General features: G+C 41.7%; 1 protein-coding gene across 3 annotated transcripts in view; it reads right to left on the bottom strand.

Annotated features, from left to right (window-relative positions):
- Positions 1-27,942, bottom strand: part of LOC110537154 (netrin receptor UNC5C) — a 263,198-nt gene that overhangs the window by 82,354 nt on the left and 152,902 nt on the right. For all 3 annotated transcript variants that reach the window (XM_036937158.1, XM_036937160.1, XM_036937159.1), the window contains one exon: positions 25,725-25,868. In XM_036937158.1, coding sequence (XP_036793053.1) covers positions 25,725-25,868 — 144 coding nt within the window. The remainder of the gene's footprint in view (positions 1-25,724; positions 25,869-27,942) is intronic.

Genomic DNA, 27,942 nt, shown 5'->3' with positions numbered 1-27,942 from the left:
GGTAACTGACGTCTTTGACATGGTAACTGATATATTTGACATGGTAACTGATGTCTTTGATATGGTAACTGATATATTTGACATGGTAACTGATGTCTTTGACAAGGTAACTTATATATTTGACATGGTAACTGATGTCTTTGACATGGTAACTGATGTCTTTGACATGGTAACTGATATATTTGACATGGTAACTGGGGTCTTTGACATGGTAACTGATGTCTTTGACATGGTAACTGATGTCTTTGACATGGTAACTGATGCCTTTGACATGGTAACTGACGTCTTTGACATGGTAACTGATATATTTGACATGGTAACTGATGTCTTTGACATGGTAACTGACATCTTTGACATGGTAACTGATGTCTTTGACATGGTAACTGATGTCTTTGATATGGTAACTGATGTCTTTGACATGGTAACTGATATATTTGACATGGTAACTGATGTCTTTCACATGGTAACTGATATATTTGACATGGTAACTGATGTCTTTGACATGGTAACTGACATCTTTGACATGGTAACTGATGTCTTTCACATGGTAACTGATATATTTGACATGGTAACTGATGTCTTTCACATGGTAACTGATATATTTGACATGGTAACTGATGTCTTTGACATGGTAACTGACATCTTTGACATGGTAACTGATGTCTTTGACATGGTAACTGATGTCTTTGATATGGTAACTGATGTCTTTGACATGGTAACTGATATATTTGACATGGTAACTGATGTCTTTGACATGGTAACTGATGTCTTTGATATGGTAACTGATATATTTGACATGGTAACTGATGTCTTTGACATGGTAACTGATATATTTGACATGGTAACTGATGTCTTTGACATGGTAACTGATGTCTTTGACATGGTAACTGATATATTTGACATGGTAACTGGGGTCTTTGACATGGTAACTGATGTCTTTGACATGGTAACTGATGTCTTTGACATGGTAACTGATGCCTTTGACATGGTAACTGATGTCTTTGACATGGTAACTGACGTCTTTGACATGGTAACTGATGTCTTTGATATGGTAACTGATATATTTGACATGGTAACTGATGTCTTTGACATGGTAACTGACGTCTTTGACATGGTAACTGATGTCTTTGACATGGTAACTGACATCTTTGACATGGTAACTGATGTCTTTGATATCATGGTAACTGATGTCTTTGACATGGTAACTGATGTCTTTGACATGGTAACTGACATCTTTGACATGGTAACTGATATATTTGACATGGTAACTGATGTCTTTGACATGGTAACTGACATCTTTGACATGGTAACTGATGTCTTTGACATGGTAACTGATATATTTGACATGGTAACTGATGTCTTTGACATGGTAACTGATGTCTTTGACATGGTAACTGATATATTTGACATGGTAACTGACGTCTTTGACATGGTAACTGATGTCTTTGACATGGTAACTGATATATTTGACATGGTAACTGATGTCTTTGACATGGTAACTGATATATTTGACATGGTAACTGATGTCTTTGACATGGTAACTGATGTCTTTGACATGGTAACTGATATATTTGACATGGTAACTGACGTCTTTGACATGGTAACTGATGTCTTTGATATGGTAACTGATATCTTTGACATGGTAACTGATGTCTTTGACAAGGTAACTTATATATTTGACATGGTAACTGATGTCTTTGACATGGTAACTGATGTCTTTGACATGGTAACTGATATATTTGACATGGTAACTGGGGTCTTTGACATGGTAACTGATGTCTTTGACATGGTAACTGATGTCTTTGACATGGTAACTGATGCCTTTGATATGGTAACTGACATCTTTGACATGGTAACTGATATATTTGACATGGTAACTGATGTCTTTGACATGGTAACTGACATCTTTGACATGGTAACTGATGTCTTTGATATGGTAACTGATATATTTGACATGGTAACTGATGTCTTTGACATGGTAACTGACATCTTTGACATGGTAACTGATGTCTTTGATATGGTAACTGATATATTTGACATGGTAACTGATGTCTTTGACATGGTAACTGATGTCTTTGACATGGTAACTGATGTCTTTGACATGGTAACTGATATATTTGACATGGTAACTGATGTCTTTGACATGGTAACTGATGTCTTTGACATGGTAACTGGGGTCTTTGACATGGTAACTGACATCTTTGACATGGTAACTGATGTCTTTGACATGGTAACTGATATATTTGACATGGTAACTGATGTCTTTCACATGGTAACTGGGGTCTTTGACATGGTAACTGATGTCTTTGACATGGTAACTGATGTCTTTGACATGGTAACTGATGTCTTTGACATGGTAACTGATATATTTGACATGGTAACTGATGTCTTTGACATGGTAACTGATATCTTTGACATGGTAACTGACGTCTTTGACATGGTAACTGATATATTTGACATGGTAACTGATGTCTTTGACATGGTAACTGATGTCTTTGACATGGTAACTGATGTCTTTGACATGGTAACTGATGTCTTTGATATGGTAACTGATATATTTGACATGGTAACTGATGTCTTTGACATGGTAACTGATATATTTGACATGGTAACTGATGTCTTTGACATGGTAACTGATGTCTTTGACATGGTAACTGATATATTTGACATGGTAACTGATGTCTTTGACATGGTAACTGATGTCTTTGACATGGTAACTGATGTCTTTGACATGGTAACTGACATCTTTGACATGGTAACTGATGTCTTTGACATGGTAACTGATGTCTTTGACATGGTAACTGATGTCTTTGACATGGTAACTGATGTCTTTGACATGGTAACTGATGTCTTTGACATGGTAACTGATGTCTTTGACATGGTAACTGATATATTTGACATGGTAACTGGGGTCTTTGACATGGTAACTGATGTCTTTGACATGGTAACTGATGTCTTTGACATGGTAACTGATGCCTTTGACATGGTAACTGATGTCTTTGACATGGTAACTGACGTCTTTGACATGGTAACTGATGTCTTTGATATGGTAACTGATATATTTGACATGGTAACTGATGTCTTTGACATGGTAACTGACGTCTTTGACATTGTAACTGATGTCTTTGACATGGTAACTGACATCTTTGACATGGTAACTGATGTCTTTGATATCATGGTAACTGATGTCTTTGACATGGTAACTGATGTCTTTGACATGGTAACTGACATCTTTGACATGGTAACTGATATATTTGACATGGTAACTGATGTCTTTGACATGGTAACTGACATCTTTGACATGGTAACTGATGTCTTTGACATGGTAACTGATATATTTGACATGGTAACTGATGTCTTTGACATGGTAACTGATGTCTTTGACATGGTAACTGATATATTTGACATGGTAACTGACGTCTTTGACATGGTAACTGATATATTTGACATGGTAACTGATGTCTTTGATATGGTAACTGATATATTTGACATGGTAACTGATGTCTTTGACAAGGTAACTTATATATTTGACATGGTAACTGATGTCTTTGACATGGTAACTGATGTCTTTGACATGGTAACTGATATATTTGACATGGTAACTGGGGTCTTTGACATGGTAACTGATGTCTTTGACATGGTAACTGATGTCTTTGACATGGTAACTGATGCCTTTGACATGGTAACTGACGTCTTTGACATGGTAACTGATATATTTGACATGGTAACTGATGTCTTTGACATGGTAACTGACATCTTTGACATGGTAACTGATGTCTTTGATATGGTAACTGATATATTTGACATGGTAACTGATGTCTTTGACATGGTAACTGACATCTTTGACATGGTAACTGATGTCTTTGATATGGTAACTGATATATTTGACATGGTAACTGATGTCTTTGACATGGTAACTGATGTCTTTGACATGGTAACTGATGTCTTTGACATGGTAACTGATATATTTGACATGGTAACTGATGTCTTTGACATGGTAACTGATGTCTTTGACATGGTAACTGGGGTCTTTGACATGGTAACTGATGTCTTTGACATGGTAACTGATGTCTTTGACATGGTAACTGATATATTTGACATGGTAACTGATGTCTTTCACATGGTAACTGGGGTCTTTGACATGGTAACTGATGTCTTTGACATGGTAACTGATGTCTTTGACATGGTAACTGATGTCTTTGACATGGTAACTGATATATTTGACATGGTAACTGATGTCTTTGACATGGTAACTGATATCTTTGACATGGTAACTGACGTCTTTGACATGGTAACTGATATATTTGACATGGTAACTGATGTCTTTGACATGGTAACTGATGTCTTTGACATGGTAACTGATGTCTTTGACATGGTAACTGATATCTTTGACATGGTAACTGACGTCTTTGACATGGTAACTGATATATTTGACATGGTAACTGATGTCTTTGACATGGTAACTGACGTCTTTGACATGGTAACTGATATATTTGACATGGTAACTGATGTCTTTGACATGGTAACTGATGTCTTTGACATGGTAACTGATGTCTTTGACATGGTAACTGACGTCTTTGACATGGTAACTGATGTCTTTGACATGGTAACTGACGTCTTTGACATGGTAACTGATGTCTTTGACATGGTAACTGATGTCTTTGACATGGTAACTGATGTCTTTGACATGGTAACTGACATCTTTGACATGGTAACTGATATATTTGACATGGTAACTGATGTCTTTGACATGGTAACTGATGTCTTTGACATGGTAACTGACGTCTTTGACATGGTAACTGACGTCTTTGACATGGTAACTGATGTCTTTGACATGGTAACTGACATCTTTGACATGGTAACTGATGTCTTTGACATGGTAACTGACGTCTTTGACATGGTAACTGACGTCTTTGACATGGTAACTGATATCTTTGACATGGTAACTGATGTCTTTGACATGGTAACTGACGTCTTTGACATGGTAACTGACGTCTTTGACATGGTAACTGATGTCTTTGACATGGTAACTGACATCTTTGACATGGTAACTGATGTCTTTGACATGGTAACTGACGTCTTTGACATGGTAACTGATATCTTTGACATGGTAACTGACGTCTTTGACATGGTAACTGACATCTTTGACATGGTAACTGATGTCTTTGACATGGTAACTGACATCTTTGACATGGTAACTGACGTCTTTGACATGGTAACTGATGTCTTTGACATGGTAACTGATATCTTTGACATGGTAACTGATGTCTTTGACATGGTAACTGACGTCTTTGACATGGTAACTGACGTCTTTGACATGGTAACTGACATCTTTGACATGGTAACTGACGTCTTTGACATGGTAACTGACGTCTTTGACATGGTAACTGACGTCTTTGACATGGTAACTGACGTCTTTGACATGGTAACTGACGTCTTTGACATGGTAACTGATGTCTTTGACATGGTAACTGATGTCTTTGACATGGTAACTGATGTCTTTGACATGGTAACTGGGGTCTTTGACATGGTAACTGACGTCTTTGACATGGTAACTGGGGTCTTTGACATGGTAACTGACGTCTTTGACATGGTAACTGACGTCTTTGACATGGTAACTGACGTCTTTGACATGGTAACTGATATCTTTGACATGGTAACTGATGTCTTTGACATGGTAACTGATGTCTTTGACATGGTAACTGATGTCTTTGACATGGTAACTGATGTCTTTGACATGGTAACTGATGTCTTTGACATGGTAACTGATATCTTTGATATGGCAATGATGTATTTGATTAAAAAAAGGCTTTGAAGCTTGTAGACTGTCATTTCTCAGTATACAGCTATAATATTTTCTGCATTTAGCAGCGTTTCCCAAACACGGTCCTTTTGGATTTTTGCCCTAGCACTACACAACTGATCATCATCAACCAAAACATGCACTCCTTGGAACTACTCTCTCTCTCTCTCTCTCTGTCTCTCTCTCTCTCTCTCTCTCACGCTCTCTCTCTCTCTCTCTCACTCTCTCTCTCCCTCTCTTTCTCTCTCCCTCTCTCCATATCTCTCTCTCTCTCCATCACTCTCTCTCCCTCTCCCTGTCTCTCTATCTCGCTCTCTCATCTCTCTCTCTCTCTCTCTCTCTCTTTCAATTCAATTAAATTAAAATCAAGGGGCTTTATTGGCATGGGAAACATGTTAACATTGCCAAATCAAGTGAATTATATAATAAACATAAGTGAAATAAACAATAAAAATGAACAGTAAACATATTGCAACATTACACTCACACATTACTCTCTCTCTCTCTCTGTCTATCTCTCTCTCATTCTCTCTCTTAGGGTGTTTTCACAAATAGTCCTCCTTAAAATAATCGATTCCTCTCACCTATTTTGTGGGCCAAGTCCTCTTTGCATTCACATTGCTATGTGTAGAAAGGAACACATATCTTTTTCACTCCGGGTGTTTACAAAGTGCAGAACAAGCCATTTCCATTTAGTTAAGATATGAGACACAATACATGTAATCAGAAGATACTATTAACGTGTAAATATTATTGGTAACAGAATTCAATAATTATACAGATTAAGTAATGCTCTAATTTTAAATTGTGCACCCAGTGTAGGCAATTACCCTTTTAATAGGTAGAATAGATTTTGTACCAAATATGTTGTCTCACACTATTCAAACCCCTCAATTGAATAAACAGTCAAAAGATCACATATTGCAAATATGGTTTCCAGGTGTTTGATACCGTTCAATTTGCTCCGTTCCATCCATTATTATGAGCTGTCCTCCCCTTTAAAGTGTTCACACTGCACAAAACATGGAAAGAACCACATTGAATTCACAAACATTTACTGAAAGGGACCAAGTGTTTAAACTCAATATATACAAAAGTGAAATAAACAATACAAATGAACAGTAAACATTACACTCAACAGAAGTTCAAAAAGAAAAAAGACATTACAAATGTCATATTATATATATATATACAGTGTTGTAAGGATGTACAAATGGTTAAAGTACAGAAGGGAAAATAAACAAGCATAAATAAGGGTTATATTTACAATGGTGTTTGTTCTTCACTGGTTGCCCTTTTCTTGTGGCAACAGGTCACAAATCTTGCTGCTGTGATGGCACACTGTGGTATTTCACCCAGTAGATATGAGAGATTATCAAAATTGGGTTTGTTTTGGAATTCTTTGTGGATCTGTGTAACCTGAGGGAAATATGTGTCTCTAATATGGTCATACATTGGGCAGGATGTTAGGAAGTACAGCTCAGTTTCCACCTCATTTTGTGGGCAGTGTGCACATAGCCTGTCTTCTCTTGAGAGCCAGGTCTGCCTACGGCGACCTTTCTCAATAGCAAGGCTATGCTCACTGAGTCTGTACATAGTCAAAGCTTTCCTTACGTTTGGGTCAGTCACAGTGGTGAGGTATTCTGCCACTGTGTACTCTCTGTTTAGGGCCAAATAGCATTCTAGTTTGCTCTGTTTTTTTGTCAATTCTTTCCAATGTGTCAAGTAATTATATTTTTGTTTTCTCATGATTTGCTTGGGTCTAATTGTGTTGCTGTCCTGGAGCTCTGTGGGGTCTGTTTGTGTTTGTGAACAAAGTGGAACGACATTTATTGGATATTTCAAACTTTTTTAACAAATCAAAAACTGAAAAATTGGGCGTGCAAAATTATTCAGCCCCCTTAAGTTAATACTTTGTTACGCCACCTTTTGCTGCGATTACAGCTGTAAGTCGCTCGGGGTATGTCTCTATCAGTTTTGCACATCGAGAGACTGAAATTTTTTCCCATTCCTCCTTGCAAAACAGCTCGAGCTCAGTGAGGTTGGATGGAGAGCATTTGTGAACAGCAGTTTTCAGTTCTTTCCACAGATTCTCGATTGGATTCAGGTCTGGACTTTGACTTGGCCATTCTAACACCTGGATATGTTTATTTTTGAACCATTCCATTGTAGATTTTGCTTTATGTTTTGGATCATTGTCTTGTTGGAAGACAAATCTCCGTCCCAGTCTCAGGTCTTTTGCAGACTCCATCAGGTTTTCTTCCAGAATGGTCCTGTATTTGGCTCCATCCATCTTCCCATCAATTTTAACCATCTTCCCTGTCCCTGCTGAAGAAAAGCAGGCCCAAACCATGATGCTGCCACCACCATGTTTGACAGTGGGGATGGTGTGTTCAGCTGTGTTGCTTTTACGCCAAACATAACGTTTTGCATTGTTGCCAAAAGTTCAATTTTGGTTTCATCTGACCAGAGCACCTTCTTACACATGTTTGGTGTGTCTCCCAGGTGTCTTGTGGCAAACTTTAAACAACACTTTTTATGGATATCTTTAAGATATCTTTATGGCTTTCTTCTTGCCACTCTTCCATAAAGGCCAGATTTGTGCAATATACGACTGATTGTTGTCCTATGGACAGAGTCTCCCACCTCAGCTGTAGATCTCTGCAGTTCATCCAGAGTGATCCTGGGCCTCTTGACTGCATCTCTGATCAGTCTTCTCCTTGTATGAGCTGAAAGTTTAGAGGGACGGCCAGGTCTTGGTAGATTTGCAGTGGTCTGATACTCCTTCCATTTCAATATTATCACTTGCACAGTGCTCCTTGGGATGTTTAAAGCTTGGGAAATCTTTTTGTATCCAAATCCGGCTTTAAACTTCTTCACAACAGTATCTCGGACCTGCCTGGTGTGTTCCTTGTTCTTCATGATGCTCTCTGCGCTTTTGACGGACCTCTGAGACTATCACAGTGCAGGTGCATTTATACGGAGACTTGATTACACACAGGTGGATTGTATTTATCATCATTAGTCATTTAGGTCAACATTGGATCATTCAGAGATCCTCACTGAACTTCTGGAGAGAGTTTGCTGCACTGAAAGTAAAGGGGCTGTATAATTTTGCACGCCCAATTTTTGATTTGTTAAAAAAGTTTCGAAATATCCAATAAATGTCGTTCCACTTCATGATTGTGTCCCACTTGTTGTTGATTCTTCACAAAAAAATACAGTTTTATATCTTTATGTTTGAAGCCTGAAATGTGGCAAAAGGTCGCAAAGTTCAAGGGGGCCGAATACTTTCGCAAGGCACTGTATTAGAATGGATCCCTCTCTCTTCTACTCTTATTTGAATGGATATATTTCTTCTCCTATTAGAATGGATCCCTCTCTCTTCTCCTTCTATTAGAATGGATCCCTCTCTCTTCTCCTTCTATTAGAATGGATCTCTTTCTTCTCCTCCTATTAGAATGGATCCCTCTCTCTTCTCCTTCTATTAGAATGGATCCCTCTCTCTTCTCCTTCTATTAGAATGGATCTCTTTCTTCTCCTCCTATTAGAATGGATCCCTCTCTCTTCTCCTTCTTAGATTGTCCTGAATGGATTACTGTTGCTCGCTCTCTCTCTCTCTCTCTCTCTCTCACTCTCTCTCTCTCTCTCTCTCTGTGTGCTTCTCTCTCTCCTCTCAAGTCTAAAGTATTGGAGGTGGATGGTGGGGAGCTGCTGAGAAAGGGACCAATATTTCTCCAGTGTGTGAGCCTGATGGAGAAGGGCAGGACCGGGAAAGCAGGGGCAGAGGGGGATCGTCATGCTACTCTGAAACCCAAAGCTCATTAGACATATATCATCACCTGCTGGGACACAGGCTGACAGAGGAGCAGGAAGGGAACTGTAGCACTACAATTGCAAGAGAACAGACTCAGTGGAGCATCAAGTACACAGTCGTACACTTAAACTCCAGTGACAGTACTTTCCACAGCCTGCAATATCCCTGTTCTACTTTTGAACCACACTAACTCCCTGACACAGAACATTTAATCAGAGTAACCACATTTACGGAATAGTCTAGAATAACAATGTTCCTGTATAGCAAAATACAAAAGTTAATGCAGTAGTGAGTTAATGCAGTGGTGAGTTAATACAGTGCTGAGTTAATGCAGTAGTGAGTTAATGCAGTGGTGAGTTAGTGCAGTAGTGAGTTAATGCAGTGCTGAGTTAATGCAGTAGTGAGTTAATGCAGTGGTGAGTTAATGCAGTAGTGAGTTAATGCAGTGGTGTGTTAATGCAGTAGTGAGTTAATGTAATAGTGAATTAATGCAGTAGTGAGCTAATGCAGGAGTTAGTTAACGCAGTGGTGAGTTAATGCAGTGGTGAGCTAATACAGTGGTGAGCTAATGCAGTAGTGTGTTAATGCAGTAGTGAGTTAATGCAGTAGTGAATTAATGCAGTAGTGAGTTAATGCAGTCGTGAATTAATGCAGTGGTGAGCTAATGCAGTAGTGAGTTAATGCAGTGGTGAGTTAATGCAGTAGTGAGTTAATGCAGTAGTGAGTTAATGCAGTAGTGAGTTAATGCAGTGGTGAGTTAATGCAGTCGTGAATTAATGCAGTGGTGAGTTAATGCAGTGGTGAATTAATGCAGTGGTGAGTTAATGCAGTCGTGAATTAATGCAGTGGTGAGCTAATACTGTGGTGAGTTAATGCAGTAGTGAGTTAATGCAGTAGTGAGTTAATGCAGTGGTGAGTTAATGCAGTGGTGAGTTAATGCAGTGGTGAGTTAATGCAGTGGTGAGCTAATACTGTGGTGAGTTAATGCAGTAGTGAGTTAATGCAGTGGTGAGTTAATGCAGTAGTGAGTTAATGCAGTGGTGAGTTAATGCAGTGGTGAGTTAATGCAGTGGTGAGTTAATGCAGTAGTGAGTTAATGCAGTGGTGAGTTAATGCAGTAGTGAGTTAATGCAGTAGTGAGTTAATGCAGTGGTGAGTTAATGCAGTGGTGAGTTAATGCAGTAGTGAGTTAATGCAGTGGTGAGTTAATGCAGTAGTGAGTTAATGCAGTGGTGAGTTAATGTAGTGGTGAGTTAATGCAGTAGTGAGTTAATGCAGTGGTGAGTTAATGCAGTAGTGAGTTAATGCAGTGGTGAGTTAATGCAGTGGTGAGTTAATGCAGTAGTGAGTTAATGCAGTGGTGAGTTAATGCAGTAGTGAGTTAATGCAGTAGTGAGTTCATGCAGTGGTGAGTTAATGCAGTCGTGAATTAATGCAGTAGTGGTTATTTTTGTTTCTATTTTTAAACATTTTGTTGAGTGTATGAATTTGTGTATGAATTTAAATGTTCATGCAGTTCGATTCTTGTTTAGACATATTGAAAATCCAGTCACCAAATATAGAATATAGCCCATAGTGTCTACTCACACACACACACACACACACGCACGCACACACAGGCACACACACACAGACACACACACACAAAGACACACACACACAGACACAGACACAGACACAGACACACACAGACACACACAGACACACACAGACACACGCACACGCACACACACACACGCACACGCACACGCACACACACACACACACACAGGCACCCACACACACAGGCACACACACACACAAAGACACACACATACACAGACACAGACACACAAAGTCTCAGAGCCATGCTCCACACCCACAGCAACTCCCTGCCACAGTGTGTAATCCCTGAGAATGGGCTGGAGGAGCTGATATGAACCCTACTCTGACTATCTCTGGTAAACCAAGCATGGACCAGCCCTGCTTACAAAGCAAAGAAAGCCCAGAGCTGAAAGGCAAGCCAAGCTGAAAATGATATATTCTCTATAAGTACACTGAGTCAAGGGTTTCCATGAACTCTTCCTCTGAGTTTTAACCCCTCCGCGGCCATCGGTACACAACCAAAAGAAAAGCAAAGCATACACTTCCACATACAGTAGTAATGTAATGTGGAAACCATGTGTTTGATGTATTTGATACCAATCCACCTCTTTATGTCAGTTTGAAATGAAATGGTTCACTTCAGATCTTTCTGCTGTAGGGTCAGAGAAGCATGCAATCAGTGACCTATATGGACGGACATAGTGGGTCCGGTATAAGAGCAGAATGTTACCTTTCTGTCACGTTCTGACCTTTATTTCCTTTGTTTTTTATTTATTTAGTATGGTCAGGGCGTGAGTTGGGGTGGGCAGTCTATGTTTGTTTTTCTATGATTTGGGGATTTGAATGTTTCGGCCTAGTATGGTTCTCAATCAGAGACAGGTGTCATTAGATGTCTTTGATTGAGAATCATACTTAGGTAGCCTGGGTTGCACTATTTGTTTGTGGGTGATTGTCTATGTTAGTTGCTTGTGTCAGCACAGGTCTCATTTATAGCTTCACGGTCGTTATTGGTTTATTGTTTTTGTATTCAGTGTTCAGTACTTTCTTTAATTAAATATTCACCATGAACACATACGACGCCGCATTTTGGTCCTCCGATCCTTCTCGCCTCTCCTCTTCAGATGAAGAGGAGGAAGACCGTGACACTTTCAGAAAGTCAGAGACCGAGAGTCAAGGACATTAGTGATGTGGTTGTGATGTAGTGAGAGAGAGCTTCCTAATTTCTTTGGGTCAGAACTCCCGAACATCAGTTTCTACTCTCAGCACCTCTCAGTATCCATGGAAACCACCCTTTGGGGTAGTTAAGCGTTCCACCAACTTCTGTAGAAAGATTTAGTCAGATTCTCCTTCAATCAGGTCATTCTGGAATGTGATAAAATAGGGTTGCTATAGACATCCTGTGCGAACGTAAAATAGGAATTTATGGTTGTAGATGGCTTTAGCATTTTGTTTTTTGTTTCTGGAAGAAAGAAGATCTGCAGACACGCAGATCCAAAAATGCTCCACCAAACTGGTTCAGAAATGGTCTCCTTGTCACCATTGTATTGTGAGCAAACTAGAACCCATAAATGCCCACACAATCTGACTGCCACCCACTGGCAAGTCTGAATCTGCTGCTGACATAGAGAGAGAGGGAAGGAGAGGAAGAGAGGGGGGGGAGAGAAGGAGAGAGAGAGAGAGAGAGAGAGAGAGAGAGAGACAGAGACAGAGACAGAGACAGAGACAGAGAGAGATAGAATCTCAACCAATGCTATTAAAGGGAAACTTTAAAACACAATTTTTCAACTTCATATTCATCATCTCCAGCAACACCCCAGCATCAACATAGCCTACTAATTGCCTACTTATTGCCCACTAATTGCCTACTAATTGCCCACTAATTGCACACTAATTGTCTACTAATTGTCTACTAATTGGTTGATGATGTCATTGGAAACACTTATCTATATCATTTTTACTACAAAACAGAAACGCGCCATTTTCACATATGTTGATGTTGGGGTGGTGCTGGAGATGATGAATAGGAAGTTGAAAATTTTTCAAAATCCCCTTTAAAGAACTGTGATGTTGTGCAGCAGGCCAGAAGGCTAACCCCCCTTAGTCTTGGTGGCCATTTGATTAATTGTTCAAAAGTCTATTGGCTTGGGGTTAGAAGCTGTTAAGGAGTCTTTTGGACCTAGACTTGGCGCTCCGGTACCTCTTGCCGTGTGATAGCAGAGAGAACAGTCTATGACTTGGGTGACTGGAGTCTTTTAAAAATGATGGGGCTTCCTCTGACACCGCCTAGTATATAGATCCTGGATGGCAGGAAGCTTGGCCCAAGTGATGTACTGGGCTGTACGTATTACCCTCTGTAGCGCCTTATGGTCGGATGCCGAGCAGTTGCCATACCAGGCGGTGATGCAACCGGTCAGGATGCTCTCGATGGTCCGTACAGCTGTAGAACTTTTGGAGGATCTGAGGACCCATGCCAAATCTTTTCATTCCTGAGGGGGAATAGGTGTTGTCGTGCCCTCTTCATGACTTTCTTGTTGTGTTCGGACCATGATAGTTTGTGGACACCAAGGAACTTGAAACTCCCGACCCGCTCCACTACAGCCCTGTCGATGTGAATGGGGGTGTGTTTGGCCATCCTTTTCCTGGAGTCCACGATCATCTCCTTTGTCTTGCTCACATTCAGTTGGCTTCATGATCTCATGTCTCCTGTTAATCAATCAATCAAATGCCTTTATAAAGCCCTTTTTATTTCAGCAGATAAAGTGCATATACCCAGCCTAAAACCCAGCCTAAAACCCCAAAGAGAAGGCAATGCAGGTGTAGAAGCACAGTGGCTAGGAAAAACACAGTGAAAAGGCAGGAATCTAGGAAGAAACCTAGAGAGGAACCAGGCATGGAGGACTATCCCCATAGAGAGAAGTACAACTGGAATAGAAATGTGTCATTGATCATCTCACCGCTCCATATCCCCTGGAGGAAGAGAAGAGGTCAACTCTCATTCTCATTACAAATTAGGATCTAGAAATACTTGAATCAGTTATAAAACCCATTGCTCTTTATGGTCGTGAGATCTGGTGTCCGCTCACCAACCAAGAATTTACAAAATGGGACAAACACCAAATTGACACTCTGCATGCAGAATTCTGCAAAAATATTCTCAATGTACAAAATCCATTCTAATAGGAGGAGGAGAGAGAGATCATTCTAATAGGAGGAGAAGAGAGAGATGCATTCTAATAGGAGAAGAGAGAGATCCATTCTAATAGGAGGAGAAGAGAGGGAGGGATCAATCAAAAAGGAGGAGGGAAGAGAGGGATCCATTCTAATAGGATGAGAAGAGAAAGGGATCCATTCTAATAGTAGGAGTAGAGAGATCCATTCTAATAGGAGGAGAAGAGAGAGATCCATTCTAATAGGAGAAGAGAGACATGAATTCTAATAGTAGGAGAAGAGAGAGGGATCCATTCTAATAGGAGGAGGAGAGAGAGCTCTATTCTAATAGGAGGAGAAGAGAGAGATCTATTCTAATAGGAGGAGAAGAGAGATATCTATTCTAATAGGAGGAGAAGAGAGAGATCTCTTCTAATAGGAGGTGAAGAGAGAGATATATTCAAATAGGAGGAGAAGAGAGAGGGATCAATCAAAAGGAGAAGGGAAGAGAGGGATACATGATTTTTTTCTTCTTTTTTTATTTCACCTTTATTTAACCAGGTAGGCCAGTTGAGAACAAATTCTCATTTCCAACTGCGACCTGGCCAAGATAAAGCAAAACAGTGCGACAAAAACAACAACACAGAGTTACACATAAACAAACGTACAGTCAATAACACAATAGAAAAATCTATGTACAGTGTGTGCAAATGTAGAAGGTTAGGGAGGTAAGGCTATAAATAGGCCATGGAGGCAAAATAATTACAATTAGCATTAACACTGGAGATATAGATCTGCAGATGATGATGTGCAAGTAGAGATGCAAAAGAGCAAAAAGATAAATAACAATATGGGGATGAGGTAGTTGGGTATGCTATTTACAGATTGGCTGTGTACAGGTACAGTGATCGGTAAGCTGCTCTGACAGCTGATGCTTAAAGTTAGAGAGGGAGATATAAGTCTCCAGCTTCAGTGATTTTTGTAATGTGTTCCAGTCATTGGCAGCAGAGAACTGGAAGGAAAAGCAGCCAAAGCAAGGTCTGGCTTTGTGGATGACCAGTGAAATATACCTGCTGGAGCACGTGCTACTGGTGAGTGTTGCTATGGTGACCAATGAGCTGAGATAAGGTGGGCATTACCTAGCAAATAGTTATAGATGACCTGAAGCCAGTGGGTTTGGGGACGAATATGTAGCGAGGGCCAGCCAACGAGAGCATACAGGTCGCAGTGGTGGGTAGTATATGGGGCTTTGGTGACAAAATGGATGGCACTGTGATAGACTGCAGGGGTAGCCAGGTGGAAAGCATGGCCAGCAGTAGAAAAATGCATATTGAAAGTCTAGATTATCGTGGATTTATCGGTGGTGACAGTGTTTCCTAGCCTCAGTGCAGTGGGCAGTTGGGAGGAGATGCTCTTATTCTCCAAACTTTGGGGAATTAGTACTACAGGATGTACATTTCTGTTTGAAAAAGATAGCCTTAGCTTTCCTAACTGACTGTGTATATTGGTTCCTGATTTCCCTGAATAGTTGCATATCGCGAGGGACAATTCGATGCTAATGCAGAACGCCACAGGATGTTTTTGTGCTGGTCAAGGGCAGTCAAATCTGGGTTGAACCAAGGGCTATATCTGTTCTTAGTTCTAATGGGGCATGCTTGTTTAAGATGGTGAGGAAAGTACTTTTAAAGAGCAACCAGGCATCCTCTACTGATGGGAGGAGGTCAATATCCTTCCAGGATACCCGGGCCAGGTCGATTAGAAAGGCCTGCTCTCTGAAATGTTTTAGGAAGCGTTTGACAGTGATGAGGGGTGGTCGTTTAAGCACGGACCCATTACGGACGCAGGCAATGAGGCAGTGATCGCTGAGATCCTGGTTGAAAACAGCAAATATGTATTTAGAGGGCAAGTAGGTCAGGATGATATCTAAGAGGGTGCCCATGGTTACGGATTTATGGTGGCACCTGGTAGGTTCCTTGATAATTTGTGTGAGATTCAGGGAATCTATCTTAGATTGTAGGACGGCCGGGGTGTTAAGCATATCCCAGTTTAGGTCACCTAACAGTACGAGATCTGAAGATAGATAGGGGGCAATCAATTCAGGGGGGTCTATAACAAGCGGCAACAGTGAGAGACTTGTTTCTGGAAAGTTGGATTTTTAAAAAGTAGAAGCTTGAATTGTTTTGGCACAGACCTGGATAGTATGACAGAACTCTGCAGGCTATTTTCTGCAGTAGATTGCAACTCTGCCCCCTTTGGCAGTTCTATGTTGTCGGAAAATGTTGTTGTTCGGGATGGAAATTTCAGGATTTTTGGTGTCCTTCCTAAGCCAGGATTCAGACATGGCTAGGACAACAGGGTTGGCGGAGTGTGCTATAAAGCAGTCAATAAAACAAACTTAGGGAGGAGGCTTCTGATTCTAACATGCATGAAACCAAGGCTTTTACGGTTACAGAAGTCAACAAATGAGAGCACTTGGGGAATGGTGCTGGGGGCTGCAGGGCCTGGGTTAACCTCTGCATCACCAGAGGAACAGAGGAGGAGTAGGATAAGGGTACGGCTAAAGGCTATAAGAACTGGTCGTCTAGTGTGTTCGGAACAGAGAGTAAAAGGAGCAGATTTCTGGGCGTGGAAGAATAGATTGAAGGCATAATGTACAGACAAGGGTATAGTAGGATGTGAGTACAGTGGAGGTAAACTTAGGCATTGAGGTTTTGTCTCTAGAGGCACAGTTAAGCCAGGTGAGCTCACCACATGTGTGGGGGGTGGAACTAAAGGGCTATCTAAGGCATATTGGACGGGGCTGGGGGCTCTACAGTGAAATAAGACAATAATCACTAACCAAAACAGCAATAGATGAGTCATATTGACATTAGGGAGAGGCATGTGTAGCCATGTGATCATAGGATCCACTGAGTAGCAATAGGTGACTCAGGGAGCCGATTCAGTAGTCGCTACTATGGTAGGTGAGCTGGAGACACAGCGAATCAAACAGCTAGCGGGTCGGGGCTAGCAGATGGGCTTTTGGGGACGTCGCAACAGAAGAGCCTGTTGAAACTACCTCGGACGATTACGTCGGCAGACCAGTTGTGATGGATCAGCGGGGCTCCGTGTTGACAGTAAAGGGTCCAGGCCAATTGACAAAAGAGGTATTGTAGCCCAAGAATTAGCTAGTGGACCTCTTCGGCTAGCCGGGAGATGGGCCTAGCTTAAGGCTAGCTCAAGGCTAACTGATGCTTGCTTCGGGAGAGAGACGTTAGCCAGGTGTAGCCACTCGGATTGCAGCTAGCTAGCTGCAATGATCCGGTGTAAAGGTTCCGAAAACACTCTGAAGTTTCTAAAACTGTTTGAATGATGTCTGTGAGTACAACAGAACTCATATGGCAGGTGAAAACCTGAGACAAATCCAACCAGGAAGTGCAAAATCTGAGGTTTGTAGTTTCATTTAAGTGATCCAATATGCTGTGTCTATGGGGCCAGATTGCACTTCCCAAGGCTTCCAGCAGATGGCAACAGTCTTTAGAAAGTTGTTTGAGGCTTCTATTGTGGAAGGGTGTCGAATAAGAGCTGTTTCAACAAGTGGACTAGGCTGAGGCCAATCAGTTGTTTACTGCGCGGTCACGCAGGCGCCATTCCTTCTTTTTCCTCTGTAATGAATACACTATTGTCCGGTTGGAATATTATTGAAGATTTATCATCGTTTGACATGTTTCTTTAACTTGTTATGGCTGCAATCCCAATACCGGGATCGATATGACAACTACCAGTGAAAATAGAGGGCGCCAAATTCAAACCATAGAAATCTCAAAATTACAATTCCTAAAACATACATGTGTCTGATATCATTTTAAAGGCAATCTTGTTGTTAATTCCACCAAAGTGTCCGATTTCAAATAGGCTTTTCAGCGAAAGCACTACAAACGATTATGTTCGGTCTCCACCAAACCACAATAAGCACAGCCATTTTCCAGCGACATATAACATTAACAAAAAACAGAAATAAAGATAACAATTAATCACTAACCTTGAATTATCTTCATCAGATGACACTCATAGGACTTCATGTTACACAATACATGCATGTTTTGTTTGATAAAGTTCATATAAAAATGAACATTGGCTTATTAGATTCACTTGTTCCAAAAACATCAAGTGATTTTGCATAGCCACATTGTTTCAACAGAAATACTCATCATAAATGTAGATGATAATACAAGTTATACACATGGATTTATAGATATACCTCTCCTTAATGCAACCGCTGTGTCAGATTGAAAAAAAAGCTTACGGAAAAAGCAACACATGCAATAATCTGAGACGGCACTCAGAACAGAAGCCAAATTAGCCGCCATGTTGGAGTCAACAGAAACCAGAAAATACATGATAAATGTTTCTTTAACTTTGATGAACTTCATCAGAATGCAGTCCTAGGAACCCCAGGTCCACAATAAATGCTTGATTTGTTCGAAAATGTCCGTTATTTATGTCCAATTAGCTACTTTGGTTAGCGCGTTTGGTAAACAATTCCAAAGTCCACTATAACGTGATGAAATGTCCAAAGGTTCCATAACAGTCAGTAGAAACATGTCAAACGATCTACTGAATCAATCTTTACAATGTTGTTTACATACATTTTGAATAACGTTCCAACCGGAGAATTAGAATGACTTCAGATGAGCGATGGAATGCAAGTCCTTCCCCTGTGAAAGCGCTTGGTGAATGCATGGTCAACTCGTGGCAGTGGTGACTATTTCCTGTGTCACTCGACCCCCCTTCACTTGAGAGTCATCAGACAAAGTTCTATTGACTGTTGACATCTAGTGGAAGGCGTAGGAAGTGAAAACTCATCCATATCTCGCTGTAATTTCAATTAAAGCTTGGTTGAAATTCTGCCACCCCCAGAAAAAAAAACAGGAAGTGGAATTTCTCAGGTTTTTGCCTGCTATATGAGTTCTGTTTTACTCACAGACATAATTCAAACAGTTTTAGAAACTTCGGAGTGTTTTCCATCCAATATGAATGATAATATGCATATATTAGCAACTGAGACTTAGGAGCTGGCCGTTCACAATGGGCACCTTTTCATCCAAGCTACTCAATACTGCTCCTGCAGCCATAAAAAGATAAACTGTAATGGAACTCTTGACTTTTCGTCTGGATTTTGCGCTCGCGCATTGTGCCTTTTTAATAGTGAACTAAACGTGCGAACAAAACGGAGGTATTTGGAGATAAATATGGATGTAATCGAACAAAACAAACATTTCTTGTGGAAGTGGGAGTCCTGTGAGTGCATTCCGACAAAGATCAGCAAAGGTAAGTGAAGATTTATAATGCTATTTATGACTTTTGTTGACTCCACAATTTGGCAGGTAACTGTATGGCTTGCATTTGTGGCTGAACGCTGTTCTCAGATTATTGAATATTGTGCTTTTGCCGTAAAGCTTTTTTGAAATCTGACTCAGTGATTGCATTAAGAACAAGTTTATCTTTAATTATATGTAAAACATGTATCTTTCATCAAAGTTTATGATGAGTAATTCTGTTATTTGATGTGGCTCTCTGCAATTTCTCCGGTGGTTTGGAGGCATTTCTGAACATGGCGCCAATGTAAACTGTTTTTGGATATAAATATGAACTTGATCGAACAAAACATACATGTATACATTGTCCTGGGAGTGTCATCTGATGAAGATCGTCAAAGGTTAATTATTAATTTGATCTATATTTCCGCTTTTTGTGACACCTCTCTTTGGTTGGAAAATGGCTGAATGCTTTCTGTGACTCATTACTGACCTAACATAATGATATGTTCTGCTTTCGCCGAGAAGCCTTTTTGAAATCGGACACTGTGGTTGTATTAACGAGAAGTGTATCTTTAAAATGGTGTAAAATACTTGTAGGGTTGAGGAATTTTAATTATGACATTTCTGTTGTTTTGAATTTCGCCCCCTGCAATTTCACTGGCTGTTGGCGAGGTGGGACGCTAGCTTCCCGAAAGATCCCAGAGATGTGAAGCATTCGGATTACTGGACAAAACGCGCAAACAAAAAGGAGGTATTTGGCCATAAAGAGGGACATTATCGAACAAAACAAACATTTATTGTCTAACATTGAGACCTGGGAGTGCCACCAGATGAAGATCATCAAAGGTAAGTGATTCATTTTAATGCTATTTCTGACTTTTGTGACACTCTCCTTGGCTGGAAAATGGTTGTATGGGTTTCTGTGGCTAGGTGCAGACCTAACATAATCGCAAAGTGTGCTTTCTCCGTAAAGCCTTTTTGAAATCTGACACAGCGGTTGCATTAAGAAGAAGTTTATCTTTAAAATGGTGGATAATACTTGTATGTTTGAGGAATTTTAATTATGGGATTTCTGTTGTTTTGCATTTGGAGCCCTGCAATTTCACTGGCTGTTGTCGAGGTGGGACCCTAGCGTCCCGAACGATCCCAGAGGTGGGACCCTAGCGTCCCAAACGATCCCAGAGAGGTTAACAGCTTCTACCCCCAACCCATAAGACTACCGAACAATGAATCAAACGGTCACCCATACTATTTACATTGACCACCCTTTATTTTTTACACTGCTGCTACTTGCTGTTTATTATCTACCCCCTGTATATAGCCTTGTTATTGTAATTTTATTGTGTTACTTGTTATTTTATTTAGTAAATATTTTCATAACGATTTTTTGAACTGCATGGTTGGTTAAGCGCTCATAAGTATGCAATACAATTAGCAAGCATGTGACAAATACAACTTGATTTAGCTGCGGTTAACTAAATGCTGGTGATGAGTATAGCTGCGGGTTAACTAAATGCTGGTGATGAGTATAGCTGCGGTTAACTAAATGCTGGTGATGAGTATTGCTGCTGTTAACTGAATGCTGGTGATGAGTATAGCTGTTGTTAACTGAATGCTGGTGATGAGTATCGCGACTGTTAACTAAATGCTGGTGATGAGTATAGCTGCTGTTAACTGAGTGCTGGTGATGAGTATAGCTGCTGTTAAGTGAGTGCTGGTGATGAGTATAGCTGCTGTTAACTGAGTGCTGGTGATGAGTATAGCTGCTGTTAACTGAATGCTGGTGATGAGTATAGCTGCGGTTAACTAAATGCTGGTGATGAGTATCGCGACTGTTAACTAAATGCTGGTGAAGAGTATAGCTGCTGTTAACTGAGTGCTGGTGATGAGTATAGCTGCTGTTAACTACATTCTGGTGATGAGTATAGCTGCTGTTAACTACATTCTGGTGATGAGTAAAGCTGCTGTTAACTACATTCTGGTGATGAGTAAAGCTGCTGTTAACTAAATTCTGGTGAAGAGTATAGCTGCTGTTAACTAAATGCTGGTGATGAGTAAAGCTGCTGTTAACTAAATTCTGGTGAAGAGTATAGCTGCTGTTAACTAAATGCTGGTGATGAGTATAGCTGCTGTTAACTAAATGCTGGTGATGAGTATAGCTGCTGTTAACTAAATTCTGGTGAAGAGTATAGCTGCTGTTAACTAAATTCTGGTGATGAGTATAGCTGCTGTTACGTGAATGCTGGTGATGAGTTTAGATCCTGTGAGTGCTGGTGATGAGTGTAGCTGCTGTTAACTAAATGCTGGTGGTGAGTATAGCTGCTGTTACGTGAATGCTGGTGATGAGTTTAGATCCTGTGAGTGCTGGTGATGAGTGTAGCTGCTGTTAACTAAATGCTGGTGGTGAGTAAAGCTGCTGTTAACTACAGTAAATGCTGGTGATGAGCATAACTGATGTTGACTACAGTAAATACTGGTGATGAGTGTTGCTGTTGTAAACTAAATACTGGTGATGAGTATAATTGCTGTTAACTGAATGCTGGTGATGAGTATAGCTGTTGTTAACTAATTGCTGGTAATGAGTACAGCTGTTGTAAACTAAATACTGGTGATGAGTATAGCTTCTGTTAACTAATTGCTGGTGATGAGTAGAGCTGTTGTTAACTAATTGCTGGTAATGAGTACAGCTGTTGTAAACTAAATACTGGTGATGAGTATAGCTTCTGTTAACTAATTGCTGGTGATGAGTAGAGCTGTTGTTAACTAATTGCTGGTGATTAGTATAGCTGCTGTTAACTAATTGCTGGTAATGAGTACAGCTGTTGTAAACTAAATACTGGTGATGAGTATAGCTTCTGTTAACTAATTGCTGGTGATGAGTAGAGCTGTTGTTAACTAATTGCTGGTGATTAGTATAGCTGCTGTTAACTAATTGCTGGTAATGAGTACAGCTGTTGTAAACTAAATACTGGTGATGAGTATAGCTTCTGTTAACTAATTGCTGGTGATGAGTAGAGCTGTTGTTAACTAATTGCTGGTAATGAGTACAGCTGTTGTAAACTAAATACTGGTGATGAGTATAGCTTCTGTTAACTAATTGCTGGTGATGAGTAGAGCTGTTGTTAACTAATTGCTGGTGATTAGTATAGCTGCTGTTAAGTGAGTACTGGTGTGATGAGTATAGCTACTGTTAAGTGAGTACTGGTGATGAGTTTAGATGCTGTTAAGTGAGTGCTGGTGATTAGTACAGCTGCTGTTAAGTGAGTACTGGTGATGAGTATAGCTACTGTTAATTGAGTACTGGTGATGAGTATAGCTACTGTTAAGTGAGTGCTGGTGATTAGTATAGCTGCTGTTAAGTGAGTACTGGTGATGAGTATAGCTACTGTTAATTGAGTACTGGTGATGAGTATAGCTACTGTTAAGTGAGTGCTGGTGATGAGTATAGCTACTGTTAATTGAGTACTGGTGATGAGTATAGCTACTGTTAAGTGAGTACTGGTGATGAGTTTAGATGCTGTTAAGTGAGTGCTGGTGATTAGTACAGCTGCTGTTAAGTGAGTACTGGTGATGAGTATAGCTACTGTTAAGTGAGTGCTGGTGATGAGTATAGCTACTGTTAATTGAGTACTGGTGATGAGTATAGCTACTGTTAAGTGAGTGCTGGTGATGAGTATAGCTACTGTTAATTGAGTACTGGTGATGAGTATAGCTACTGTTAAGTGAGTACTGGTGATGAGTTTAGATGCTGTTAAGTGAGTGCTGGTGATTAGTACAGCTGCTGTTAAGTGAGTACTGGTGATGAGTATAGCTACTGTTAAGTGAGTGCTGGTGATGAGTATAGCTACTGTTAAGTGAGTGCTGGTGATGAGTATAGCTACTGTTAATTGAGTACTGGTGATGAGTATAGCTACTGTTAAGTGAGTACTGGTGATGAGTATAGCTACTGTTAAGTGAGTGCTGGTGATTAGTATAGCTGCTGTTAAGTGAGTACTGGTGATGAGTATAGCTACTGTTAATTGAGTACTGGTGATGAGTATAGCTACTGTTAAGTGAGTGCTGGTGATTAGTATAGCTGCTGTTAAGTGAGTACTGGTGATGAGTATAGCTGCTGTTAAGTGCATGCTGGTGATGAGTAGTAACAGAGGCATGAACACAGCACTTTCTCAGATGTCTAGTGAGTCATCCTAACAGGGTCTCTGAAAGGCCAATGGAGAAGTGACGCATCGTGGCCGCCCCTCTGACACCCATCGTATTTTGGTTACAGGGTCTGTGAAAATGCAGGAATCATGACTACTGTAGGTCTTTAGTAGCTTATATTTTTCCATTCATTTTATCTCTACTCCTTTCAGATTTATGAAAAGGCTGGTATAAAAATGCATGCATGGTAAATTAGTGGGATTTTGGTCTGTGTATGAAAGGGATATAAGTGTCCCAGAGACCTCTGTCACTCTATTGGAGAAAGAGAGAGACTGGACACAACATGGCTTGAAGTCAGAAATGCATAAGGTCCATACAAATACCGATGATTGCAGAAGACCCATGGCTCAGTGATAAAGATAAAGCAGAAAAACAGTCAGAGTTCAGTACATTTTTTGGCATTTTAGTGTACTCTTTTTTGTTGTTGTTGTTGTGATCACTCAACAACTGAAAGACATAAAACTACTCTATTTCGTCTTCACGTTTTGATTGGCATGTCCTCTGGGTCACGTTAAACTGATTTAAGCGCAAGGGAAGAAATAAATGTGTTGTTACTGGAAAACATGTTGGTAGAATTACTAACATAAGAAAATAGCATTTGAGGACCACCAACAAATAACCGGAAATGTTGGTATAAACATATCCTTGTGCTGTGTGTATACAGCACTCCCTGTCTCTGCTCAGTTCCTCCTAGTTTATACACAATGAAACTGGAGTCTATGGGCTGTTTTACCCACCCACGCTCAAAAGAACACGTAACTGCCATTAGTTATGAGAGCCTTTTCTTGACTGCCTGTACAACTGGCAGATACAGATCAACTTGGAAAGAGTCACTCTCGGTGACTCTTTGACTGTGAGGACAGGGATGGGGACTGGGGTGGGGACAGGGATGAGGACAGGATGGGGACTGGGATGGGGACAGGGATGGGGACTGGGGTGGGGACAGGGATGAGGACAGGATGGGGACTGGGATGGGGACAGGGATGGGGACAGGTATGGAGACTGGGATGGGGTCTGGGATGGGGACAGGGATGGAGACTGGGATGGAGACTGGGATAGGGTCGTGGACAGGGATGGAGACTGGGATGGGGACAGGGATAGAGACTGGGATGGGGTCTGGGACAGGATGGGGACTGGGATGAGTCCAGGGATGAGACTGGGATGAGGTCTGGGACAAGAAGGGAGTGGGATGGGGACAGGATGGGGACTGGGATGGGGACAGGGATTAGGACAGGGTGGGGACAGGATGGGGACAGGGACAGGGATGGGGTCTGGGATAGGGACAGGGATGGAGACTGGGATGGGGTCTGGGATGGAGACAGGGATGGGGTCTGGGATGGGGTCTGGGATGGAGACTGGGATGGGGACAGGGATGGCGACAAGGATGGGGTCTGGGATGGGGTCTGGGATGGAGACTGGGATGGAGACTGGGATGTGGTATGGGATGGAGACTGGGATGGAGACTGGGATGGGGTCTGGGATGGAGACTGGGATGGAGACTGGGATGGGGTATGGGTTGGGGTCTGGGATGGAGACTGGGATGGGGTCTGGGTTGGGGTCTGGGATGGAGACTGGGATGGGGTCTGGGATGAGGTCTGGAATGGAGACTGGGATGGAGACTGGGATGGGGTCTGGGATGGAGACTGGGATGGAGACTGGGATGGGGACAGGGATGGAGACTGGGATGGGGTCTGGGATAGAGACAGGGATGGGGACAGGGATGGAGACTGGGATGGGGACAGGGATGGCGACAGGGATGGAGCCTGGAATGGATGAAGACAGGAATAGGGACAGGGATGGGGACAGGATGGGGACAGGAATGAGGACAGAGTTGAGGGGACTCAATGGTGACAGGGTAGAGGCCGTTACTCACACGCGATGAGGACGTGTGCCTTGCGACTCTTGGTGGTCCCTGCAGAGCTCCAGGCAACACACTGACACCAGAAGTCCTCTGGTCCAAACAGCTCCTCTACTTGCTGCCGTGTGATCTCAATACTGGCCTCTCGCACCACCAATCCTGCGGAGTGGAGAGAGAAGAAAGTCAGTATACAGGCTCGATACAGAAGCAGAACCAACACTAGCCTTGGGCAGAGAGACGGGACATTCAAAACACAGAGCCAAAGCCATTTGAGGGAAATTATAGCTTGATAAAGTTAAATGAATGTTGTCCTCCCTGGCACCGGCCCTGGGGAGAGGGGAATGAATATCAGTTCTAACATGTTGCCAGCAGCACAGTCTATAGCTTCATTGAGAGGATGTCAATACTAACCTCTCACACCTGGGAAAGTAAATTAGAGAAGATACACTATATATACAAAAGTATGTGGACACCCCTTCAAATTAGTGTATTCAGCTATTTCAGCCACACCCGTTGCTGACAGGTGTATAAAATCGAGCACACTGCCATGCAATCTCCATAGACAAACACTGGCAGTAGAATGGCCTGTACTGAAGAGTTCAGTGACTTTCCAACGTGGCACTGTCATAGGATGCCACTTTCCAACAAGTCAGTTCGTCAAATTTCTGTCTGCTAGAGCTGCCCCAGTCCAATGTAAGTGCTGTTATTGTGAAGTGGCAACGTCTAGGAGCAACAACGGCTCAGCCGTGAAGTGGTAGGCCACACAAGCTCAAAGAACGGGACCGCCAAGTGCTGAAGCTCGTAGAACGCATAGTGCCAACTGTAAAGTTTGGTGAGGAGGAATAATGGTTTAGGGCTGTTTTCATGGTTCGGGCTAGGCCCCTTAGTTCCAGTGAAGGGAAATCTTAAAGCTACAGCATACAATGTCATTCTAGATGATTCTGTGCTTCCAAATTCGTGGCAACAGTTTGGGGAAGGCCATTTCTTGTTCCATATATAAATACCCATTACAATGATAATATTTTTTGTGTGTTTTACCCCATGTTTCTCCCCAATTTCGATTATGTCTCATTGCTGCAACTCCCCAATGGGCTCGGAGGCGAAGGTCGAGTCATGCATCCTCCGAAACAAGACCCACTAAACCGCGCTTCTTAACACCCGCCCGCTTAACCCGGAAGCCAGCCACACCAATGTTTCGGAGAAAACACCGTTCAACTGACGACAGCGGTTAGCCAGCAGGTGCCCGGCCCGCCACAAGGAGGCGCTAGAGCACGATGAGCCAAGTAATGCCCCCCGGCCAAACCCTCCCCTAACCTGGACGACACTGGGCCAATTGTGCGCCGCCCTATAGGACTCCCGATCATGGATCGGACCCTGGTCTGTAGTGATGCCTCTAGCACCGCGATGCAGTGCCTTAGACCCTTGCGCCCAATACCCATTATTTTGAATAACATGTTAGACAAACAGGTGTCCACATACTTTTGGTCATGTAGTGTATCTGTATCTAAACAAACACACATTTAGGACAGAGAAAGGGGGATACCTAGTCAGTTGTACAACTGAATGCATTCAACTGAAATGTGTCTTTTGCATTTAACCCAACCCCTCTGAATCATACACCCATTCAAAATCTGGCAAAACCACACACACAGCTCTTCACACTTTAATACATCAATTTAATCAATTGTATCGCATCTTTAAATCAGTCTACTAACTACCCTGTCCAAAAGGGTATTTCCCGAGGCTGTTTGGCAATGGGTCTCCCTGTGTGCTTAGTGCTGGGTGTGTGTGTTCTGTGTGTGCTAGCTTGGCCCAGATTGCGGTGAGGTGCTGTGGGATTGAGTTGTTGAGGTCCGGGGCTGTGCATGGGACTGTGGGGGAAGAAGCCTAGCAGCCTCATCAGTGTCATGGCTAACACAATCCTGTCTTCTAACTCCTCTGATTACTGCTCATCTGGGTGCCAGAGCCCAAACAAACAAATCAGCCCTGAAACAAACCCCTCTACCCACAGCACAGCTGCCCCTCCAGCTCAGATTACTGAAATAATGCTGTGTGTACTGTGTGTGTGTGTGTGTGTGTGTGTGTGTGTGTGTGTGTGTGTGTGTGTGTGTGTGTGTGTGTGTGTGTGTGTGTGTGTGTGTGTGTGTGTGTGTGTGTGCGTGCATATGTGTGCGTACGTCCATGGCCGTGCGTGTGCGTGTGTGTGAGTGCGTGCGTGTGTGTGTACAGCTGG

Source organism: Oncorhynchus mykiss, chromosome 12 (genome assembly GCF_013265735.2).
Source record: "Oncorhynchus mykiss isolate Arlee chromosome 12, USDA_OmykA_1.1, whole genome shotgun sequence".
NCBI lineage: Eukaryota > Metazoa > Chordata > Actinopteri > Salmoniformes > Salmonidae > Oncorhynchus > Oncorhynchus mykiss.
This window is presented reverse-complemented; position numbering and strand designations above follow the sequence as displayed.